Genomic DNA, 21,400 nt, shown 5'->3' with positions numbered 1-21,400 from the left:
AGCGCCTTGAGCGGTTTTCCAAATCGTCTATTTTATCGTGAATTATCGATATATCACGCTCGCTGCTGCTGCTGCAAGACTGAGGTGACACTCCTGATGCAAACTTTGATTCTAAATGCTGGATTTGATTTTGCATTTTGGCTAGATTAACGTCTTGGCTTGAGATTGGTCTCTCTGAGGAAAGTGACTCAAGTTTAGCTTCAACTTCATGTACGCGTTTAGTTAGTACTTCAAGGTCATTTTTTAGTCCAATGTGTATGTGTAACACTTTGTTCACCGATTCCAACAAGTTAGAATTACTCGCTTCCAAGCGTTGTACGGCACTGAATACCACGTCAAGTTTTTCTTCTTGTGCTTTCGTCATTGGACCAGGATTCGCTTCAATGTCTCCGCCTAGCAATAACAGGCGCCAAAGATACAGTGCTGTACGCGCAAACCGCTTGATACCGTTGGACATATCAGGGGGCCACGACACCGCAATGAGACAAGGATTGTTGCTACGATAACATGAAGCTTCAAGGTAACTAACCTGTACGAGTGCAAACGGTGAGCGAAACATTCCAACTGCGGTGGCGTGGCCCGAAGTGTGGAAGAAGGGTGCGTGGTTATATGCAGGCAGGTCAGCTGACATGGTTCCGAGTTGCCAGCAGAGTGGATGACTATCAATTAGGTTTGTCGGCGCGACATCTGGTGGATCCCGGCCGCTTTTTGTAGAAAATGGCTCGCTGCTTGAGAACTGGTTGTGGTAGCAGCATTCGCTCAGCCGAGGCCGAGCCAGTGGTGCCGGTGGCGTGGAACAGGACTGGCCAAGCAACGCCGTGAACAGGACCTGTACGAGTGCAAACGGTGAGCGAAACATTCCAACTGCGGTGGCGTGGCCCCCATTTGCTACAGGTAGTTGTTTAGTCATGTTGAAAAATTTATTAGTTCCCATTTCTTGCGATTATTGTTCCCATTTTAATAATCTGGTTTTGGTAATAATCTCGTTTAGCGGTTTTTAAAACTCTAGATAATGTTTGAGAGTATTTTTTAAGCAATTTTTCAAAGCCAGATTAAATGGTGGAAATCAAATTTTTTTGTGTAGGTTATCCTTTTTACGAATACACCACAGTAAGTTATTCGTAATCCATGGGTTTCTGGGGGCCGAGTACCGTTTTTAAGTAACAGAAAATGACGAGCATGAGCTAACTGTTTCGGTTATCTTAGCAAAAAAAAATGATTAAAAGCTGCCTCAACATTCGGTTCATGAATAAAAACGTTCCAGTCAATGTGTGATATTACTAGCCGTCGTCGCTCAGTGGCTATGGTGCTGGACTGCTGAGCACGAGTTCGCGAGATCGAATCCCGGCCACGGCGGCAGCATTTCGTTGGGGGCGAAATGCGAGAAGACCCGCGTACTTAGATTTAGGTGCAGCTTAAGGAACTCCGGGTGGTTGAAATTTCCGGAGCCCTCCGTTACGGCGTGCCTCAAAATCATGAAGTGATTTCGGCACGTAAAACCCCGTAATGTTTTTTAATGTGTAAAATTCTCTGTTGAAACAACTTGGCTCTGAAGAATTTTTTTTTGAAGTTTTTATCTTGAATTGGTTGTGCGATTCGGCAAACTAGAAAATGGGGTAATGGTCCGTGATATCAAAGCTAACAACGCCAGCAATCTGAGGTGAAATGACGTTTGTTAGAACATGATCAATCGGAGTACCAGGGCTATTTTGACATGTAGCGTGTAAGTGATTGTAACAGTGATTCCATGGCCGACAAAGCAATGTGCGTATTATGCGCAACAACTGTTCGTGACATCCGTAATGTCTATGTTTATGTCACCAACGCAAATTAAATTCTTGTTTTCACGAATCAGACGGGTTAAATGCTATCGAGTTCTGCGCAAAAACTCATGTATGATGACGACGGGGAACGATAAATGGATGTGATGACCGTGTTTTTGTTAGACAGAAAATAAGCGCGGTCAAACTCAACCCACACGGATTCGGCTTTATCAAGGTTAAGTGTAATGTCAAAGCGGCGTTTGTAGAAAAGCTGTTCTGAGATGAAAATGGCAGAACCACCGTGGCGGTCACTGTTTCGGTGGCTGTATTCCGCATCATAACCATGTACTGTGAATAGGTTATTATCCTGAGGTGATAGCCATGTGTTCGAAAGACAGATAACCGAAAAATTATGAGAGGAAAGAGTTAGAAAATTTATTAAGCCATCCTTATGTTTGGGTAAGCTACGCGTGTTAAAATCGATGACAGACTTGTGTGATGCGGATGACTTACTGAGTAATTGTTTTAGTTGACCTACGCTGTTATAAGTGCAAGGTTGGCTATCAGAAAGTTGATTGTTCATGTGAAGACGGAAAGATCATTGACCCCAGAGATGCGGTGCACGCGTCTGTCTTTGCACTTGCGAGCTAGAATTCTGCCATTAGTAGTCCAGAGGAATTCCCACTGTTTCTCTCGTTTTAGCGCAAGTCCTTGCGCAAACAGCTTCTTGGTTTCGGGGTCAAGTGTTCATTAACGTACAGTCGACCAAAAAAGTTTACGGACCATGACATTTGACAAAAAGCTCAATATCACCTCAGCCTCAAAACACAGCCTGGTGTTCCCATTTCCAGCCTTTAGTGGTATGTGCGAACAACATTCGGATGCCCGGTTTTACTGGCTGCTTTTAAAGGCTACTCGTATATTTAGAACTTTCTGAGATCTCGTGGTCCGTAAACTTTTTTGGTCGACTGTACATGGGCTTTGGATTGCCAGTTGGTGTTGTGAAACCGATAGCGCGAGGCATCAATCACGCCTTTGTTGGCGCTGCAGCAACCTCGGCTTTCTTCGCACGAGAACAGAATCGGGCAATAATGTGCGGTCCTTCCTTTGCCGGAACACGGTGTATAACGTCAATTTCTCAATCGTCGACTGTACAGCCAACTTTCTCGCCGATCTGCTTAAGGATTGCGCTGCAGCAGTCGCCCTGTATCGAAGGAACTCCTTTTATTTCTAGGTTGTTGTTGCCGGAGTTCGAGTTCGAGTTGCTGCTCGAGTTCAGCCACGCGCAGTGTTAGCCGCTGGTTCGCCCGGGTCAACTCCTTGTTATCATTGACAAGGGCAGCTTGATAATTTTTCATTTCCTCATAAAGCTCATTGAACATGGTTAGGCTTTTCCTCATTTCCTCAACCTCATTACTCAAAGTTTCAACAGATTTCGCAAGTTCTGCTATCGTCGGCATCATGAACTAGCACTTCACAATTAACAGCAAATGGCAGCACAGGCGCGGCAGGGAACGTCAAGTGTTAATGCGCGAAACTTCTCTGTATGCATTTTCTCATTTCAGTCAGTGCACGTGGAAATGGCGTGCCACTTTTTCCGCTGTTTGTGGGTCTCTTGAGGTAACCGCGGCGGCAGCTTATTCAGTGTTCTGGGCGTCTACAGCGCTCAGGGCGAAGGCAGGGAGTTTCGAATATTTTGCCGCATACGAATATCAGGTGTCGAGGTTCTTGGAGTAGTTCTGGTGTAGAGCACGGGCTCTCGCTTGTATTCACTCTTTCTGGAGAGAATAGCTTAGTTAGTTAACTTGAGTTTAATGGCAAAAAACCAACCAAGGCCATGTTGCACCAGTCACAAGACAAAAGGAAACGCAATGTTACAGCAGGTAAACCTACATTGCATTATAGTTCGTGTAAACAACGAGTTATCTCTAAAAAGTGGAACAGGTTAGTAAATGGCACGAGCGGGTGATCTGCCAGTAATAGGGCAAGGTGTAAAGGTATATGTAAGTATATAGGTTGTGTAAAAGCTTCCGTCGCTGTGTTTCAAAGTGTGGACATGTTATAAGGATATGTATTACTGTAAGAGGTCCATTGCATTTTTCGCAAGTCGGCGGGTTTTCTTTTCGGAGCAGGAAGTTGTGTGTTAGATGTGTGTGTCCAATCCGAAGTCGACACAGGATCACATCATAGAACCGTTGCTGATGAGTGCACGACTTCTACTCACCAATTACGGGTTTAGTAAGATGTACCTTGTTGCTTATACAATGGTCCCATTCTTGTTACCATGTTGACTTCAAGGCTTTACTAATCGCAGTGATACTATCCTTATATGGAAGCGTTATGTTTGTTATGTATTTGTGCGCTGCCCTTGATGCACATCTATCCGCTGTTTCATTAGCCGATACACCAACATGGCTTGGTACAGAGCAAAACCTAATTCACCTGCCGTATTTGTTTGACGTTACCATGTTTAAAATATCCCTTATCAGGGGTTCACATTCGTATTTTATGTGAAGTGCCTTCAGCGTGCTTAATTAATCAATGTATATGATTGTGTTTTCGTGTTTTTGAGCGATGATCTTTTTAATCACAGTCCATATTGCATAGACTTCAGCTGTGTAGACAGAGAAGTGGTTCTTGTGGGGAAGGAGGAAAGGCTAGCGCTATCTTCTGCAACCCATGCGGGAGCACGGCTCAGCGCCAGCAGGGTGGCGGAGATGGGAATTAAAGAGAGAGAGGGTAGGAGGCAGAAAGCTAGAGGGTCGTCCTATCAGTATCAGAGCAGCCCGGCCTGCAGGGCCCAAGGGGTTCGAGTGGAGGAGTAGGCTGGAGGTAGACCGTATAGGAGGTGGCCCAGCAGAATCGAAGTAGAGGCGGATCAGGAAGCCCGAGGTGGTGAAATGGCCGTTAGGCTATCCGCCTCTGTAGAAATTTCCTGTAGTCTCGCCGAGAGCCCCGACGAGTCGAGGTACTAGACGACAATTAGGAAGGCTGGTTTCTGATAACGACAGGGGAAGAGCATATCTTCCTGTCGTGAACATGGGAGCCCCAGGTGGGGGAACTCCTGCAGAAGTCGGCCGCGGTGCTGCAGGTGACCAGAGCAGGCCAGCAGGAGGTGCTCCAGAGTCTCCGGTTCATCGTAGGAGGCACAGGCAGGCGAGGTGGCATTCCCAAGGCGACGCCGGCGGGCTGTCGCCCAGTAGCAGCCAACTCGCAGTCGGAGCAGCAACGAGGCATCCCTTCGTGGGAGGCCGTGCTGTGGAAGAGGCAGTGGAGGCTGGCCTTAAAGCCCCTGAAACTTCGTAAAGTAGTGCCACTCTCCTCCTCCGCCTTCACTCCTCCTCGTTTCTCCTCTCTTTGACGCTCCCTCCTCGACCATGGCACCACCTACTTGCTCGAGCGCAGCAGACGACCTTTCGCAGAGTGAATGCACGCATAGCAAGGTAGTGCTCTTTAGGCGTTCACGTTGGCTTTCCAGCTCCGCATAACTTCGTGTACAGCATAGAATCTTTAGTCGGATGCTTATACAAATTCGGTAACGGCAGCTTTTGTTTCATTTTTGATAACTATTTCTTTAAAAAGTATCTGACGGAGTGTTAACGCTGTGCGTTGACGACTGCGAATGTATCGCGTGCCCTACAGTTAGGTACGCAACATTTGTCAAGGGCGTGTCGCAAGATATTGTTGCGAATGGTTGTAAATAACACGTTTACCATCGAATGACAACCTCTTGGCTTCCAGCAAGCCCTCAGCCTAAAGAATCCGCGCCGCCCTTACCATGTGAATTCGCGGCGCGTATCAGCTATGACGTACAAAGGCTGACGGAGATCACTGCTCTGGAGGCTCGAAAGTGTATTACAAGCTACAGTGCCGCCAACGTGCGTGCTTGCCAATCTAAGCGCGCGCAAAGCCTCAGAGGTGGGCGCTGGTGCTATTATGTTTCTCGTGTCTCAACGCCGACAGAAATACCGCGGCCGATCATCGAGTCGGGACTGTGCGTACACAAGAAAATAAAATGAGTTTTTAGCATTCGTGCGCGAAGCGGGAGCGCGATAACAATGCTTGACCCAATCTCAAACAAGACTACTGTGGCCTTCAGTAATTTTTTGAGGTTAATGACTTATCACGAATAACACTTCATCGTGCGTTGGTTCGTCCGTTTACTAAGTGACATACTTGTCGCGAACCGAGTTGCACTGAGGTGCATGCATTGAAGACGGTTGAACTCCCTTCGAAGTAACATTTGTGAGATATGACTTTATTAGTGAAGTCATGATCGCGCAAAGAATCCCCCCGCCATGACGCGGCCGAAATTGCGGCAAGTGAAATGGTTTTATCCATAGGTTAAAATGATATGAAACGGCATTCGAGTTGCAAGCTAACAGTTTATTTTCACATAGATGCATTACAGATTTGCCTTTGCAGTCACAAGTCCGTGTCCACCATTTATTGTCTCATTGCGTAAATAAACGCACCAGCCTAAGAGTCCTACAGCAAGCGCGTCTCAATAAGGCATAGTGACTGTAGAAACTAATAGTGGCATAGACGAGCAAGCGAACGACTATATGAGCGCGCGAACTAACGAGCGAGCAAACGACTAAACGAGCGTGCGAACGAACGAGCAAACAACTAAGCACGAACGACGACTAAATCAGCCAGGGAACGGGCGGGCGACCGCACGTTTTCTTTGCGAGTGCTGCACCGCCGCATCTTCAGCTTCGCACACTTTAAAGCTTACGCGAATTAGCACATACGTCTCAATTACCTATGATGCGGTCGCTCGACGACGAACGCACCGCGTAACACTGTTTCGGGAGAGCACGCACGCTTTTCATCGGTGCCTCTGTATCGCAAATCCACCGGGCGACCGCCAACGAGGAACACGAACAAATGTGGCAAACAAAGCTAGTCTATCTAAAGAAGGCTAGTAAGTAACCACAAAAGGCAGAGAGTTGCTCTCCTGAGGCGCTTTCATGATCGAGACTGAAATTTTATCAAAAGGACTGCGCTGAATCTTACAAATTTCGTAATCACGTTATCGCACGCAACGTCGCGTGCCCGCGAACTCAAGCCGGTTGGCGTTCAAAACGATTAAGCGCACCAAATATGACTAACACGACCACGTAGTGCGCATATAAGCAAAGCAGACGTTGCGTAAAAATCATGTTAAAGCGTGCGTACAAATGACAACATGCACAGTGAACTGCGCAATATCTACTACGTTATTGCCCGCAGCACAATACGCAAGCCTGGCACATACAATACTCTGAGAGAGTCACACCTTACATCACATAGTCGCGCGGAGGAAGTTGGTCGGAACTTCTCCCTCCCGATTCGGTGAAGCCATGTCTTTCTTCTTAACCCGTTGCGCTTACCGGACGGTATCGCGAACATATTCTTGCCTTTGCTAAAACTATATTGGCATCCAAACGCGCAGCAGGTCATGGTAACAGAAAATGACGTGAAGCGACGTCGCAGTTGCCACAAAACATCCTTCAAGGCGTTCACAAGACCAAAACTACACAGAATAGGAACGGAAAGAATGCTGCCAACAAGCGCCGCTTCTCGAGCAAAGATGGCACTGAAGCGCGACTGTAAACAAACAAAGCCGGCGCAAGGGGCCACGTGATGTCATTAGGCCAATAGCGACGCGGCGTCGGCTTCGGCCAGAGCGCTGGAGGAGGAGGCGGCATTCTTCAAAGCGTGGCACTACTTTACGAAGTTTAAGGGGCTTTAGGCTGGCCCAGGGATACCCGTTTGTCCGGGTGGCCAGCGAGGGTGTGCTGGCGGAGCCTGTGTCTCGAGAAGTCTGCGACCGTTACAGCAGGGCTGAGGGCGACGCTTGAGGGGTGGGCACTCTTTGCCCTTTCCGCTGCACTACCTGCAGAATCCTGAGAGGGCTAGCCTTGGGGTTGAGCTGCTTTCTTCAAGACTGATGGCCCTTCAGGACGCAGGATGCTCACTATCCCTGCATTGGCTACCGGCACATGTGGGGACCTCGAGCAATGAAGAGACGGCTGTGTAGACAGAGGCGGGCTGTGGCAAACGAATGCTTCTTTCCCAGTCTTTTGTCACGGCCCCCACGCTCACGTACTCTTTTGTTTAAGAGACATCAGTGTAATATTCCACGTAATTTTCATATTTCTCTTGAAGAGCGCGGAATTCTTGTATGATGTGTTTGTGCAGGGTGTCATCTTTCTTTAGAGTTATCAATGCCCAGTCACATAACTGCATGAATACCCCCCACGTGGGTAGTCATTGTGGCCGTTTAGGAACCCGCAGGAGCTCATCAGGAATGTCGTAATCACGACAGTATTGCTCAGAAGAACTTCAGTTTGGCCTAGTTGGTATTTACTGCAAATCATATTGACCGCAAAAAAGACGGGGACATAGGAAGAAAAAAGACCGCCTGTGCTGTGTATGTGTTTTCTAATACCGCCTATGCTGTGTATGTGTTTTCTAATACCGCCTGTGCTGTGTATGTGTTTTCTTCCTATGTCCCCGTCTTTTTTGCGGTCAATATGATTTGCAGTATTGCTCATATCGCAGAAGAAGAGGTCTAATCATTTTCGGTTTATTTGTGCGGTGTAATCGTGAATTGCACTGTGTGACGATGTTGTAATGTTGTAGCATATGTGTTGTGGTGAGGACTGGATTTTGAGCATGTAGGAAAAAGTTAGTAGCGCTCTGCGATGCTGTAAAGGAGGCTCATTACAGTCGACTTATAAACTGTGGACTGGTGATGTTCTGTAAGCACCACTTGCCAGTCGTAGTCCTAGGTTATGAAATGGATCAAGTCAACGGACGTAAGCATGTCTAGCTCAACGATATATGATGCTACCATAGTCGAATATGCTACGTGCTAAAGTGCGGTAGATGTGTAGCAGACATATGCGGTCAGGGCCGCAGCACTTCCGGGACAGGACTTTTAGGATGTTAAGTTTGTTCGCTTTAATTTTAGGGCTATTTATGTGCGCGAGAAAGCTCAACTTTTTGTCAAACAGAACACCCAGAAACATGTGTTCGTGTTTTATCGGTACTGTAGCTTCCTGTAGCTTAATGACGGGATCTGGTTGTAGGCCTCTTTTTTGTGTAAAGACAACACTAATAGTTCTTTCACTTCAGAAGCGAAAACCATTTTTAGATGCCCAATGCGTTAGATTATTTAACGTAATTTGAACTTGCTGTTCGTAGGTTACCAGGCTCGATGCCTCGCAGGATATTTGTAGGTCATCCACATATAATAAGTGCATTACAGAGAATTGAATTACATTACGGACTGAGTTCATTTTCACCACAAACATTGTTGTGCTTAGTACGCACCCTTGTGGCACACCATTTTCTTCAATGAATATACGTGACAGCGCCGTTCCTAAACACACTTGGAATGTTCCGTCGCAAATGAAATCGGCTAGACATTTTAGCATTCTAATGCGGATTCCTAAATCTGCTAAGTCCCTTAAAATACCAAACCTTCACGTTGTGTCGTACGCCTTTTCTAGATCAAAGAGTGAAACAATATTGCTTGCGTGGAACGAACACACGTATCTCGTGTTCTAGCCGGACTAGGGGATCCGTTGTAGAGCATCCTTCTTGTACCCACACTGATGGTTATCTAGCAGGTTCTCCGTTTCAAGGGCATATGTCAATCTTATTTTTATAATGGCGTCATAAAACTTTGAAAGAGTGCTATACTTGTGAGTGCTATAGGTCCGTAGCTGGTTGCTGTTGCGGGAGTTGTTCCAGCTTTAAAGAAAGGGATTGTGATGGCTTCCTTCCACTCATTCGGCATTTTCCCGTTTGTCAGATTATATTAAAAAAATCGGACCAAGATTTCAACTGCATTAGGAGATAGATGAGCGAGCATTGCATAATGTACTCTGTCCGGACCAGGTCCTGTTTTTTGTCATTGGTGAGTACTCTATTGATTTCGGGTAGTGTTAAGGGAGCATTATACGATCTCTCTGAACTTCCTGTGGTTAGAAGCTATAGTTTTTCTGCTGATTGCTCATATTTTAGGAATATAGCGGAATAGTCTACTGATCTTGATATGCTATGAAAATGCCACCCTAATATGTCTACTTGTATTCTATACTTGTTTGTGTGCTTGGAGGTGAGAGTATGGGGATAGTGTGATAACCGTAGTCACCTCTGAACTTGCCAAGCTGATCCCACATTATTTAAATACCACATCGATCTATTTATTCAAGATAGATAGTTTATTCACGACTGTCTTTCTCCTTGTCTGCGTATGTTCCTGGCTTTGGCTTTTGCTTTTTTGAAAGACAGTAGATTATCTTGTGTAGAGTACCGCACGCTTTGTTTTGCCATTTTTTATTGCTTGCGCATTCATCTGCTCACCAGTGTTTTCATTTTTTTCCTAAGACGGAGAATTGCGGGATCGTCTGTTCTTCTGCAGGAAGTATAGAGGCAGTAATCGTTTGTTACATCTATTGTTATATCAGCAGATAGCAGCAGATAGTTTCCAACGTGGTGATCTTGATGGCATTATCTGGAAAGGAGATAATATATTAATGATACCAGGCATATGGTCACTACCATATGGATTTTCGATAACACCCCATTAAAAATCAATAAGGAGAGATGGAGAGCACAGCGCCAGATTTAGACAGCGCATTGGTCCTGTGCTTTGGGAGCAGTATGTTGCAGCACTAGTGTTTAGAAGGCATATGTCATTTGTTAATATAAAATCGTCAAGTGTTTGTCCCCTGGTGTCACTCGTTCTGCTACCCCATAACGTGTTATGTGCGTTAAAATCACCCGCTATTACGAAAGGTTCAGGTGGCTGGTTTAATATTAACTCCAGATCTCTTACAGTACAATGTGAATGTGGTGGATTGTATATTGAGCAAATGGTGATAGTTTTGTGTGCTAAAACAGGGACGGCAGTGGCTTCCATGTGACTATTAAAGGCAACTTCTCTAACTGCTATACCGCTCTGAAGAACAATGGCTACACCACTCGAGAGCCGATTCGCCTGAGTACGGTCGCGCCGTACAAGAGTGAAGCCATATAAAATGTTTTTGTGCTTTTCGCCTAAGTTTGTTTCCTGTAAGCACAGGGCCACAGGATAGATGTTAAATAACAGGTCTTTGATGTCACCTAAGTTATGTAAGAGACCTCTACAATTCCAATGGAAAATAAAAGTCATTATGAAATTGAAAGGTAAAAATTGAGATTAACACTGAATGAGACTAAGAAAGCTGTTAGGTGACATAGACCTAAAGAAGGTTGATATGAAGGAGCGATAACCTTTAGGTTATCGCTTTCTTATGTAAAGTATCTATTGCGACTTTCTCCCTCTTTCCGCGCTCAAGAGAGCGCTTGACCTTCGGCGTCGATGACACCGGGATTTTTGGGTCGACCTCGATCGCTCTCTCGGAGGCGCAGGAGGACCGAGAGTTGGGCGCCGAGACACATGTCTCGGGCATTGTGCTTCGTTTGATTTTAGGGCCCTGCGGGACTGGTGTCTGCAGGGCCTTCGAAGAAGGTGGAGCAGTACTGGCTGCTTCGACCACGGTGGCGGGAGGGGTCACTGCGGCACCACTGCGCGTGCGCTCGGAGGACTCCGGAGGCCTCTGTGACACTGCCCCCGCCTGCGTCACACCGGCATAATTTTTTCGCGAAATGTATAACAATCGCTTTCTTGCCTCAAAGAACGAGATTTTTTCTTTACCAGTTAATACAATGACCTCTTTTTTTTCCAGCAAGGGCAAGACCGCCAGTAAGCTGGGTGACCTCCTTTGCAGTTAATGTAATGTGGAGAAGTGCAGTTTTCAGATTGATGATCGTTGGAGCTGCATTTAGCACAGGTTGTTTGGCCTCGGCATGCATGTGAAGCATACCCAAGCCTTTGGGCCTTGAAACATAGTCTGGGGTTCGGGATATACGGTCTCACGTTTACTTTTACATACCTTGCATCGAGCGAGGTAGGCATTACACTTGTTCCGAAAGTGAATATAATACGCTTTGTTGGGATCTCTTGGCCGTTCCTGCAGATCACAATTCTTTGGACTTTGGTAATATTTTGTTCCTGGAAACCTACCAGCAGTTCCTCATTGCTTAAGCCAATAAAGTCTTCTTCGGATATCTCACCCATGCTTGTATTTAGTGTTCTGTGTGGTGAAATTGTCACTGTCGCGTCACCCATACTGGTGTGTTCTGAGAGCTTTTCCGCTTGATCTTTGTCATTTATTTCTTGAAGGAGGTCCCCGATAGTCATTTTTGAGGCTTTGTATGTAGGTCCGATTTTGTCTTTTAGACGCTTGCCCACTAGGAATGGGGAGAGCTTTCTTACTGGTATGTTGTTTTTACTGTGCAGTACATAGTACTTGGGAAATGATGGAGCGTTGCTCCAAAAAGGGAACTGGAATGGCGCTTTGGTATGGCACCTTTTCAGACACCGATCATAGACAACAGATGCTTGCGCTGTCATGAGAAAAGTGTGTATGTTCGGCGACAGCACCGACCGCCCACCAAGGAGCCCAACGTGGGGACGCGGCAAAGCTTGTGTACAAGTCTGCATGACGCCAGTCGTACGCCGTCCCTATAAGCAAATATGATGTACCAAAGGTAGGATAGCCACACAAAGTTAACCCTTGTCGCCAAGAAGAAAGGAAGTAAGTACAAGAGAGAAGACAGGAAAGGTCAAAAAGTGAGAGAGAAAGACGAAGATTCGAGGAGAGAGAGACAGGAAAAGCCGATTGCCGATTTCTCCCAGGTGGGTAAGTCTGGAGGTGCTGTCTATGTGAAGTAGAGGCCAAAGAGGTGTTGCCTCCGCCGGGGGGCCTTAAGGTCCGAACACCCAGCATCTGCTCAAACCCAGGATCCCCCTTTCCCCAGACACGGCTAAGCCGCACACGGCTACACGTGGGAGGTTCCAACCCTCGTGTGCTCGGGTACGTGGTGTCGCAACACATCAAACGCCTGCTGATGCAGACGGCCCCGCGGGGTGTAGTGAATAGCGTCGGCAGTAGGCTCATTAACGTGCGTCTCTGACTCTTAATCATCAACCTATGGCACTGGATTAACTTAATTGGTTACCCTATTTCCTCCTGAGGGCTCGTTGGCTAAAAAAACTTAGCAGGGAGATCAAACCGCGGTAAAAAAAACACACAAAAATGTGGGTTTGAGAATAACTGCTTATCTGTCTTGTACACTGAAAGGGGACCTATGACATAAAGAGAAAAGAACGCGAAACGCAAGGAAAAATAAAGGACATCTAAAGAGCTGAAGAGTAGCACGCAGGATACACTGAGTGTATTTCACAGGTACATAGCCCAAATGTGTGAATCTGGGTGCCCAATGAAGCTTCGTAGATTTCATCAATGAATTAGATGGCCGACCACATTGGCTATAACTGTGTCATTGCTAACACCCCCAGGTGGTATAGTAAGCCATTTTTGTTGATGGAGAAAGTGTGGCTCACCCGTAATTCAAAGTTAATGTGAGCATGAAATGGCTGCCGGCAAAGCTGATTGATTGGTTGGAGATGAAGCCACAACCTTAAAATGGGCATATTGCATGTTGGCAATGGCACACCCCACCCCACCACGTTACACCACGGGAGCCTGTTCTGAACTAAACCTCATTGAAAGTGTCCCACCAGTTAAACAACCATCCGCGTCGTGCCGGACACTGTCGCCTGGATCAAGCAGCATGGCGATATCTCTGGAGGCGGCGCAAAACCCGCGCTACGGACCTCACGGACCGCTGGCGTTGAACAAGCAACCCTGTCTCATCACCAAAAGGTGACACTCAAAAATATGGTGCGCTGTATCGGCCTTTTGAACGTCGCTATTGGAAATGACAAATAAAACTTAAGCGTACCAGAAGTTACAGCTTGATTGATATTGTGAACAAACATTAGAAACTTGTTCGGGCAGTAACTAGCGTATGTAATGTGGTCCTGTACAAAGAGTTGGGGGCTAGAGACCGCATTTTCTGAAGTTTTGACTGATTGCCTGGATGATCTCGCCTTGTTCTCGCAACTTGCCTGGGTGTTTTCGTTTGAGCGTCCGGATAACGGATATTGCTTTTGGCTTAAGGTCACTTGAAGGTCGTCGACAACGAGAGCTAAAAGGCGTTTCTACCCGCCGTGGTTGCTCAGTGGTTATGGTGTTGGGCTGCTGAGCAGGAGGTCGCGGGATCGAATCCCGGCCACGGCGGGCGCATTACGATGGGGGCGAAATGCAAAAACACCCATGTACTTAGATTTAGGTTCAGGTTAAAGAACCCCAGGTGGTTCAAATTTCCGGAGTCCCCCACTACGGCGTGCCTCATAATCAGAAAGTGGTTTTGGCACGTAAAACCGCATAATTTAAAAGGCGTTCCTGTAAAGTTTCTTGAGCCATGCACGTGCGGGTTTAATGTGGACAATGAATTCAGCTACGGCAGTGCACGTGCTTTAACAGCATGAAAACAAGACACCCGTTACTGAATAGGTATGCATGCTATGTCAGCATAACCTGAAATTAACCTGCACCACCACCTCTGAATATGAAACATGAGCGCAAAAGTGCAATGACGATTTTAGAGTGAGGATGGTATAATGGCGACAGCGTGCCGAGGACGGCATGAGGGCGGTAGCGCGATGACGACTGTATGACGACGATGGCATGAGATGGCGTGATGACGAATGTATGATGACAACTTTATCACGATGATGGCGTGAAGAGAATCAGATGGCATAACTGGATTGACGATGACTACATGACGACGAAATAAGCAGATGAATAAGAATGGGCTAGGGTGCGTTTGGCAGGCATTCTCAGATCATGAACAGCAGGTTGCCATTATCCCCCAAGAGAAAAGTGTATAACAGCTGTCTTACCGGTACTCCCGTATGGGGCAGACACCTGGGCCGGTATTTTGTAGCGATGCCTTTTCCGATTCTATGCTTTTTCAGGCTTTTCGCGCTTGGCCGCTGGTCAGAGCGACGGTCTGCCCACATTATCAACGCGATCAGGCGGCCGTGTGTGGTGGATGATAAGAATAGCATAGAATAAGGCATAAGGCATCGCTACAAAATAGCGGCCCTGGATGCTTACGAACAGTGTTCTACTTAAATTGAAAACGACGCAACGAGCTAGGGAAAAAAAGAATGATGGGTGTAACGTTAAGCGATCAGAAAAGGGCAGATTGGGGTGAGGGAACAAACGCGAGTTAATAACATCTTATTTGAAATCAAGAAAAAGAAATGGGCATGGGCAGGACATGTAATGAGGAGGGAAGATAACAGATAGTCATTAGGATTACGTACTGAATTCCAAGAGAAGGGAAGCGTAGCAGGGGGAGACAGAAAGTTAGGTGGGCGGGCGAGATTAAGAAGTTTGCAGGGACAACATGGCCACAATTAGTACATGACCGGGGTAGGCGGCGAAGTATGGGAGAGGCCTTCGCCCTGCAGTGGGCGTAACCAGGCTGATGATGATGATGATGATGATGATGACACGACGATGGCGTGAGATGGTAGGCCGACAATTGTATGAGAATTGCGGCGACTGTATGATGATGACGGCATGATGAGAATTGGATGATGAAACCGGAATGACGACGGTGGAACGACCACGACGACATTACGACGATAGAATGCACGAGGACGACTGCATAACGAAGACGCGATCACGATGATTGACAGCGGCGTCTTAACCACGATTGAATGAGCACAGCGTGATTAGGATGCAGTGGCAAAGAAGAAACGATCTCGATAAACCCATCGCAGCGGTACACTGCCATATATCGAGGATCGGCCCGCCGCTGCTGACGGCGCAAACGGCGAAAAACTGAGAAACGAGCTGACGCTTTAAAGATGTTTGACATATCTTTAAATATCTCCCAAGAAAATATAGGGAGCACTAAATTCTATGAGAAGTCGACTTATTTTCTCGCCAACAATAAAGCATTCACCTTTATTATGTCAATCACTACTATGATCGGCTCGTATCCAAGCACGAGAAGTAGAGAATATTCATGAGACACAAACTTGGTACGCAAGGTTTCTGCTGGAATAGTGTGATGGGATTCTGTACAACTCAAACATAAATTTCCATAAACAGCGCTCTTATTTCGCGGTTAATCTTAGTACGCGGTGAAGTATTCAGTTACGAAACAGGGTATGTAGCCCTGAGCAAGCCCGTAACTGAACGCCTGATATGGACGGTTCTTCCAGGAAGCACCTAGGAGTATACGTACAGAGTCGATAAGGGACAATTTTTAGAAATATTAGAAACCGCAGAAAGGAACTTGAGCGGCAAATGCATTCATCTGTGAAAAAGAACGCGAAGCCGGAGGAAATGAACACCAGCGTGCCAGAACTGCAGCCGGGCATGTCGGCAGGTGGTTCCCGCTGTCGAACGGTGCGCCCATCGCACGGTGGGCTTCTAAGCGCCTACTCGTCCACAGCAACCACCCACCTGAGAGGGGGGGCTGGTTTGGTGCTCGCGCTCCATGTAAATCACTTCCCAGCGTGTCACCACGAAAGTGGCGACGCGCGCGTCGCCGTATAAAAGGATAGGCGACAAAATATTCAGCGACGTATTTTCACTGGCGGCGGTCTCTGGAGGTGGTTACCACAAAAACAGCGCCCAGCGTGTTGGGAAAGCCATGCGGTTTCTTCCGGTAAGTGGTAAGCACTTTTGGTGAAGCGGTTTAGCGAGCAGCCTGGAATTTTGAGAATGAACGTCGCCACTTCCTAGAAATACCAGAACTTATCAGCGGCTTATCAAATCATATAAGTAAAATTGAAGACAATATTGCCTGTTTTTGCCCTTGAGCGTAAGTTTATCATTTTTATTACCTAGTGTTCTATAGTATCGTTATCCTTACTACTGCTAACCCTCCCCCCCCCCAAAAGAAATAAAGGTCTGCGCGTTCCGTGTTTGAATGGAATGACCAATGATTGCTCTATTCCAACGTATCACAGCGATGGCCACGCGTCAACATGTCTATCCACGCTGCTTGAATTTATGCTCTCCTTTCGCTAAACCTGCAGAGTAGTCGACCACGCGTTTTAATTGAGCTCTTAAATCACTCAAAGACAATGATTGCATCCACGTCCTCATTGATCGCAAGTGAAACGAAGACGATATGGACAGTCGCCAGTGGGAAGCATGAAAAATAGCTAGCGAGTTAACTGTGACGCATGTGCGCCAGCATTGATTGAGAAGAATTTGTATAACATATTGTGTAAATATATTTTCCTCTGGTTACAACTATTATACGTAGCGAGTCCAGGAGAAAAGCGTGAAAAAAATTGAGGGCCCGGTCACATAGATATTCGTCACACTTTGACATTTTACTATCGCACTCAGTATATGAGCAACAAAGCGCGACCGCTTTCTACGCACTTCCGCGTTGTAGCTCATACTGATGCGATGGTACTTCGTACATATCGACAACTGGCAATTCTTTCGTACGTTCTATGGATCTGGCATGTGCTGCAAACGTCACAATCTACATTGCGTTGAATAAAAGAAATATTCACTGTGCCCAAACACGGGTCTGGCTCGCTCATAATTAGCGAAAGCGTTTCGGCATCTCGCAGATTAATCGAGAAAAGAAACCGTAAAGCTCTTCAGGCAAGGGCCATAGTTAGGCTATAAGCTACTAGACGTTCCGTATGACAAATTCGCAGTAAACTATTAACACAAATGTTTTTACCAACGTTTTCATTAACGCGAATCAGCAAGCGATAATTTATCTGCGCGATTCTTGTATCCCGGCGCCATCGTACATTGTTGGGACTCGTTTGCTTGAAAAGTTTAATTATGTATTGGACAACATGTTCCTCACACATTATTAAAAACAGAGGTAAATAACTACAATTAAGCCGAGAAACTCACCCTACTAGCCCACGGCGCATGAGGGGTAGTGTTTTGACCGCAGCAAATTGCATGAGGAGTTTCAAGTACTGAAGTTTAAGGAAACCGTCAAGACTTCGTTGCTATTTTGTGCAGTTAAAAGCGATGTTTATACAAATCTACTCAGGAGGAGTTTCAAATCGGAGATTTTACATTTTGACACTGGTGTCAACGGTCCTAATTTGCTGGTTCGTAAATGTCAGAGCAATCACGGCTCATGGAGCGAGCAGCCTGCTCGCACGTTTGCCTCTTGCAAGCCTGTACTGACGCTTAAGCCGAAGGCCTCCGGTTCAGCGTCATACCTCGCGTCGCAAGATGCAACTGAACAAAAGAGGCAGAAGAGCAAATAAAAACAAAGAAAACGGGGAAAGGAACAAGAGAAATTACAGGCTCTCCCGTAACCCAGAATGGATGTAAGCATGGAATGGCAGCCAGTGCAGCAGATTAGTTGGAGATGATAGTCACAATCTTAAAATGGGTGTAGTGCATGTTCGCAATGGCACACCGCACCACACCACACCACACCGCCTCACACTACGCCACACCATAATATGCATTCGTCCATAGGGACGCTGCCCACCTCGAAGAAGAAAACCGGCTGAAGTAGCCATGACAGGCAGCGAAAACGCCACGGAGCCAGAGCACAGTCCCCAGCTAGAAGAATGAATTGAATTGTCGGGTTTTATTTGCCAAACGCACGATCTGCTAATGAGGCACGCCGTAGTGGGGGCTCCGGATTAATTTTCACCACCAGCGTATCCTGCCTCCAGTGCAAAAGACCCCCACGGGCGTTTTTGCATTTCGCCTCCATCGAAACGCGGCCGCGACGGCCGGGACTTGATTCCGCTATCTCGTGCTTAGCAGCGCCACACCATATCCGCAAAGCTGTCGCGGCGGCCGCTGGCGTTCAAAAGAGCAAAGGCAACCCTGTCTTAGCGATGCAAGATGACACTGAAGTGTATGGCACCTTGTATCTGCCTTTTGAAGGTCGCCTCCATATTATAGGAAATGATAAATAAAACTTCAACGTACTAGAAGTTCCAGCTTGAGTGACATTGTGAACAAACTTTAGAAAGAACTTGGACGATGTATTTTTTCCAACTTGTTTGACCAGTAACTAGCGTATGTAATGCGGTCCTGTACAAAGGGCTGGGGGCCAGAGACTGCATTTTCTCACGTTTTGAGTGGTTTCCCAAATGACGTCGTTTTGTTCTCGCAAGCTCTTTGGCTTCTGGCTCAAGATGATTTGAAAGTCGCCCGCAACGGGAAATAAAAGCATTTAATGCTTAAAAATGTGTTGCTTGACTGCTTACCCTCAAGAAAGCTAAACCGACGCAGAAAAGGTTTAGAAGGAAATACGGGTACATCTTCTCGTCGAGCGATGCCGAATCTGCTGGCGTAAACCAGATTTCTTCTGAATGCACGCAGTGCGTTTAAAGAAGGCTTTCAACGTATATAACTTTCATCTACCGAAGATTATGAATTTGAAGTGGTCGTGAAATCATATTGCTGGGTTACGCCACAATAACATGCCAACTCGTAAATTATAGCGCACGCGATATTATTGTGATATTATCGTAATATAGACGACATTTACACTTGCCAGCATAAGTGGAATCAATACTGCGATTACTGGTTTATTGTTGTTCGGCCTGTCACTTAATGAATTTGAAGTGATGTAAATACTTTTTACAGACCTTGTATTAAGAAAACTAGGACCTATTGACTTGAGGTCGGTTGCTTCTTAGTTATGCTAAGAGAAACGAGCGAAGGAGAGAATAACTACTGAAGTGCGAAATCCATCTGTTCGAGGGAGTGAAAAAGTTGAACTTTATTCAAGAGGACATAATTTTATGCCAGCCTAGAAGTGGCACTAGCTTTGATGGTCATTCGATATACCCAAAGTTTCATTCGTCAACCCTTTTATGCAGCTGTGCGCGTTGTAAAATCTGAGTGAGAACACGAACATTACAACTTTATCAAGCTGTGTTCGCCTTGATAAAGCAATAAGTGGCACCTTTTGTACAGAATGCACTGCATTGCTAGTGCGCATGATCTAGTGCTGACACACACACAACAGCAGCATTACAAAGATGTGTTTACATTTCAATAATCGTGCTAGGGCTCACTGTAATAGATGTTATAATATAAACAAGTATAAACACGTCATGAGCCTTTTGGTTTCTTATACGTAGCCTATGTACTAATCTACAGTGATGTACGCATAGTATTGTGCAATTGCGCTGTTCCACTCGCCTACATAGCTGTGTCAGTCTGTGTATGAGTTGTATTGTTTTCTGTGCCTGCCCTTTAACTCATGTGCATAACTTCGTGTATACGTTCGTGCTATTAGAGACTCTTTAGCATTTTAATTTGCTATCAATGCATTCATTTGTCGTTGCTGAGTGACAGGAGCAGTCAGCGCAACTAACCGTGCCCAACTAACGCTTCTCATAAATTCACATGATTAAAGAAACAAATGCTTGTGGTGCTGCCACAGTTTCAACCTACTAGGAAGTGTTATTCTTTTTCATTCATATTGCAAAAATATTTTCATGAAATTGTTTTTCCAGCCCAGAAGCCCATTGGGCCATAGAATCTAGAGATAAGGTGTACGTTATTGTTAATTAAATGGCATAAAATGACAAGTTGACTCAATATTTATTTTGTTATTGTCCTATGAATAAATGGACTTGATGATTTATTTTCGTCGTATAGATGAAATATTTGATACCTTTGTGAGGCGAAGCCCCGATTAAGAACTTTTTTTAGCTTGAACTTTGGTTATTTTCCGTCCATGTAAGGATAGCAAAAAAGTAGAGAGAGAGCGGTTAGCCTGTATAAAAACTTACATGCTACCCTGTACTGGCTTACGGGGGTAAATGGACCTAGAGGTGCTATAAAAAGAATACATAAAATAAAAATGAAAGAAAATAAAAGTGTTGAAGAGCCTCTGAAACGGTTCGGACAAATTTTGCAGACGCGTAGGGTACAGCTAAAGTTAATCATTCGAAGCACAATTTATGTGAAGCGTCTCATATTAAGAGAGCTACGGATGAATACAAGTTACCCTCCTCCATAGCCATGCATTTTCTCCTCAACACGTTTGCCGAGTGATCGGGGCAAAGCTCCACCTTCACTGGCTCTGCGTCATGATGGCACGTCATGTCGTCTACTTCCGGTTCTCTAGGAGCGAGCGCGCGAAGCCTCTCGAACCTCCCCGGCAGCTGCTTGGCAGTCGACCCTCAGCGAGACCTATCAAAGAAGCTTGCGTTGCGAGCATTCTGTCGCAGCGCCGAAAGTGTGACAAATGGGTGGAGGCATAAACTTAATCTGATGGAGGAACTTAAGCGTAGACGTACGTGAGCGGCTTCATCGGTCCGCACGGTCCGTCCACCTGTTCACGCAGAGCTTAACCAGCTAACCATAGAGCTATCCCGGCCACGGCGGCCGCATTTCGATGGGGGCGAAATGCGAAAACACCCGTGTGCTTAGATTTAGGTGCACGTTAAAGAACCCCAGGTGGTCAAAATTTCCGGAGTCGTCCACTACGGCGTGCCTCATAATCACAAAGTGGTTTTGGCACGTAAAACCCCAAATATTATTAAGCATAGAGCGAATATTACTCTAAGAAAAAGTAAAATATTCTAAACATTTACAAAAACAGCTTGTTAACGATTACCCTCGTGCGAAACATTCACACCAGCAGCAAAGAAGAATACACTTCGTTACTGCCACTGTGTTTGGTTGAGCTCT

The 21,400-nt window shown here is 46.0% G+C and overlaps 1 protein-coding gene across 2 annotated transcripts in view; it reads left to right on the top strand.

The window, feature by feature from the left end:
* The first annotated feature begins 552 nt into the window (after window positions 1–552).
* Window positions 553–21,400, top strand: part of LOC139049615 (uncharacterized) — a 37,183-nt gene continuing 16,335 nt past the window's right edge. The window contains exon 1 of one of the 2 annotated variants that reach the window (XM_070525239.1): window positions 553–846. Coding sequence is in view for 1 of the 2 variants with exons in the window: in XM_070525238.1 (XP_070381339.1) it covers window positions 16,389–16,403 (15 nt within the window). In the remaining variant the exon portion in view is untranslated. Of the gene's footprint in view, window positions 847–16,308; window positions 16,404–21,400 lie in introns of those variants that run through there. The other variant, XM_070525238.1, reaches the window with a different exon arrangement.

The sequence above is a fragment of the Dermacentor albipictus genome, chromosome 1 (assembly GCF_038994185.2).
Source record: "Dermacentor albipictus isolate Rhodes 1998 colony chromosome 1, USDA_Dalb.pri_finalv2, whole genome shotgun sequence".
Lineage (NCBI taxonomy): Eukaryota > Metazoa > Arthropoda > Arachnida > Ixodida > Ixodidae > Dermacentor > Dermacentor albipictus.
This window is presented reverse-complemented; position numbering and strand designations above follow the sequence as displayed.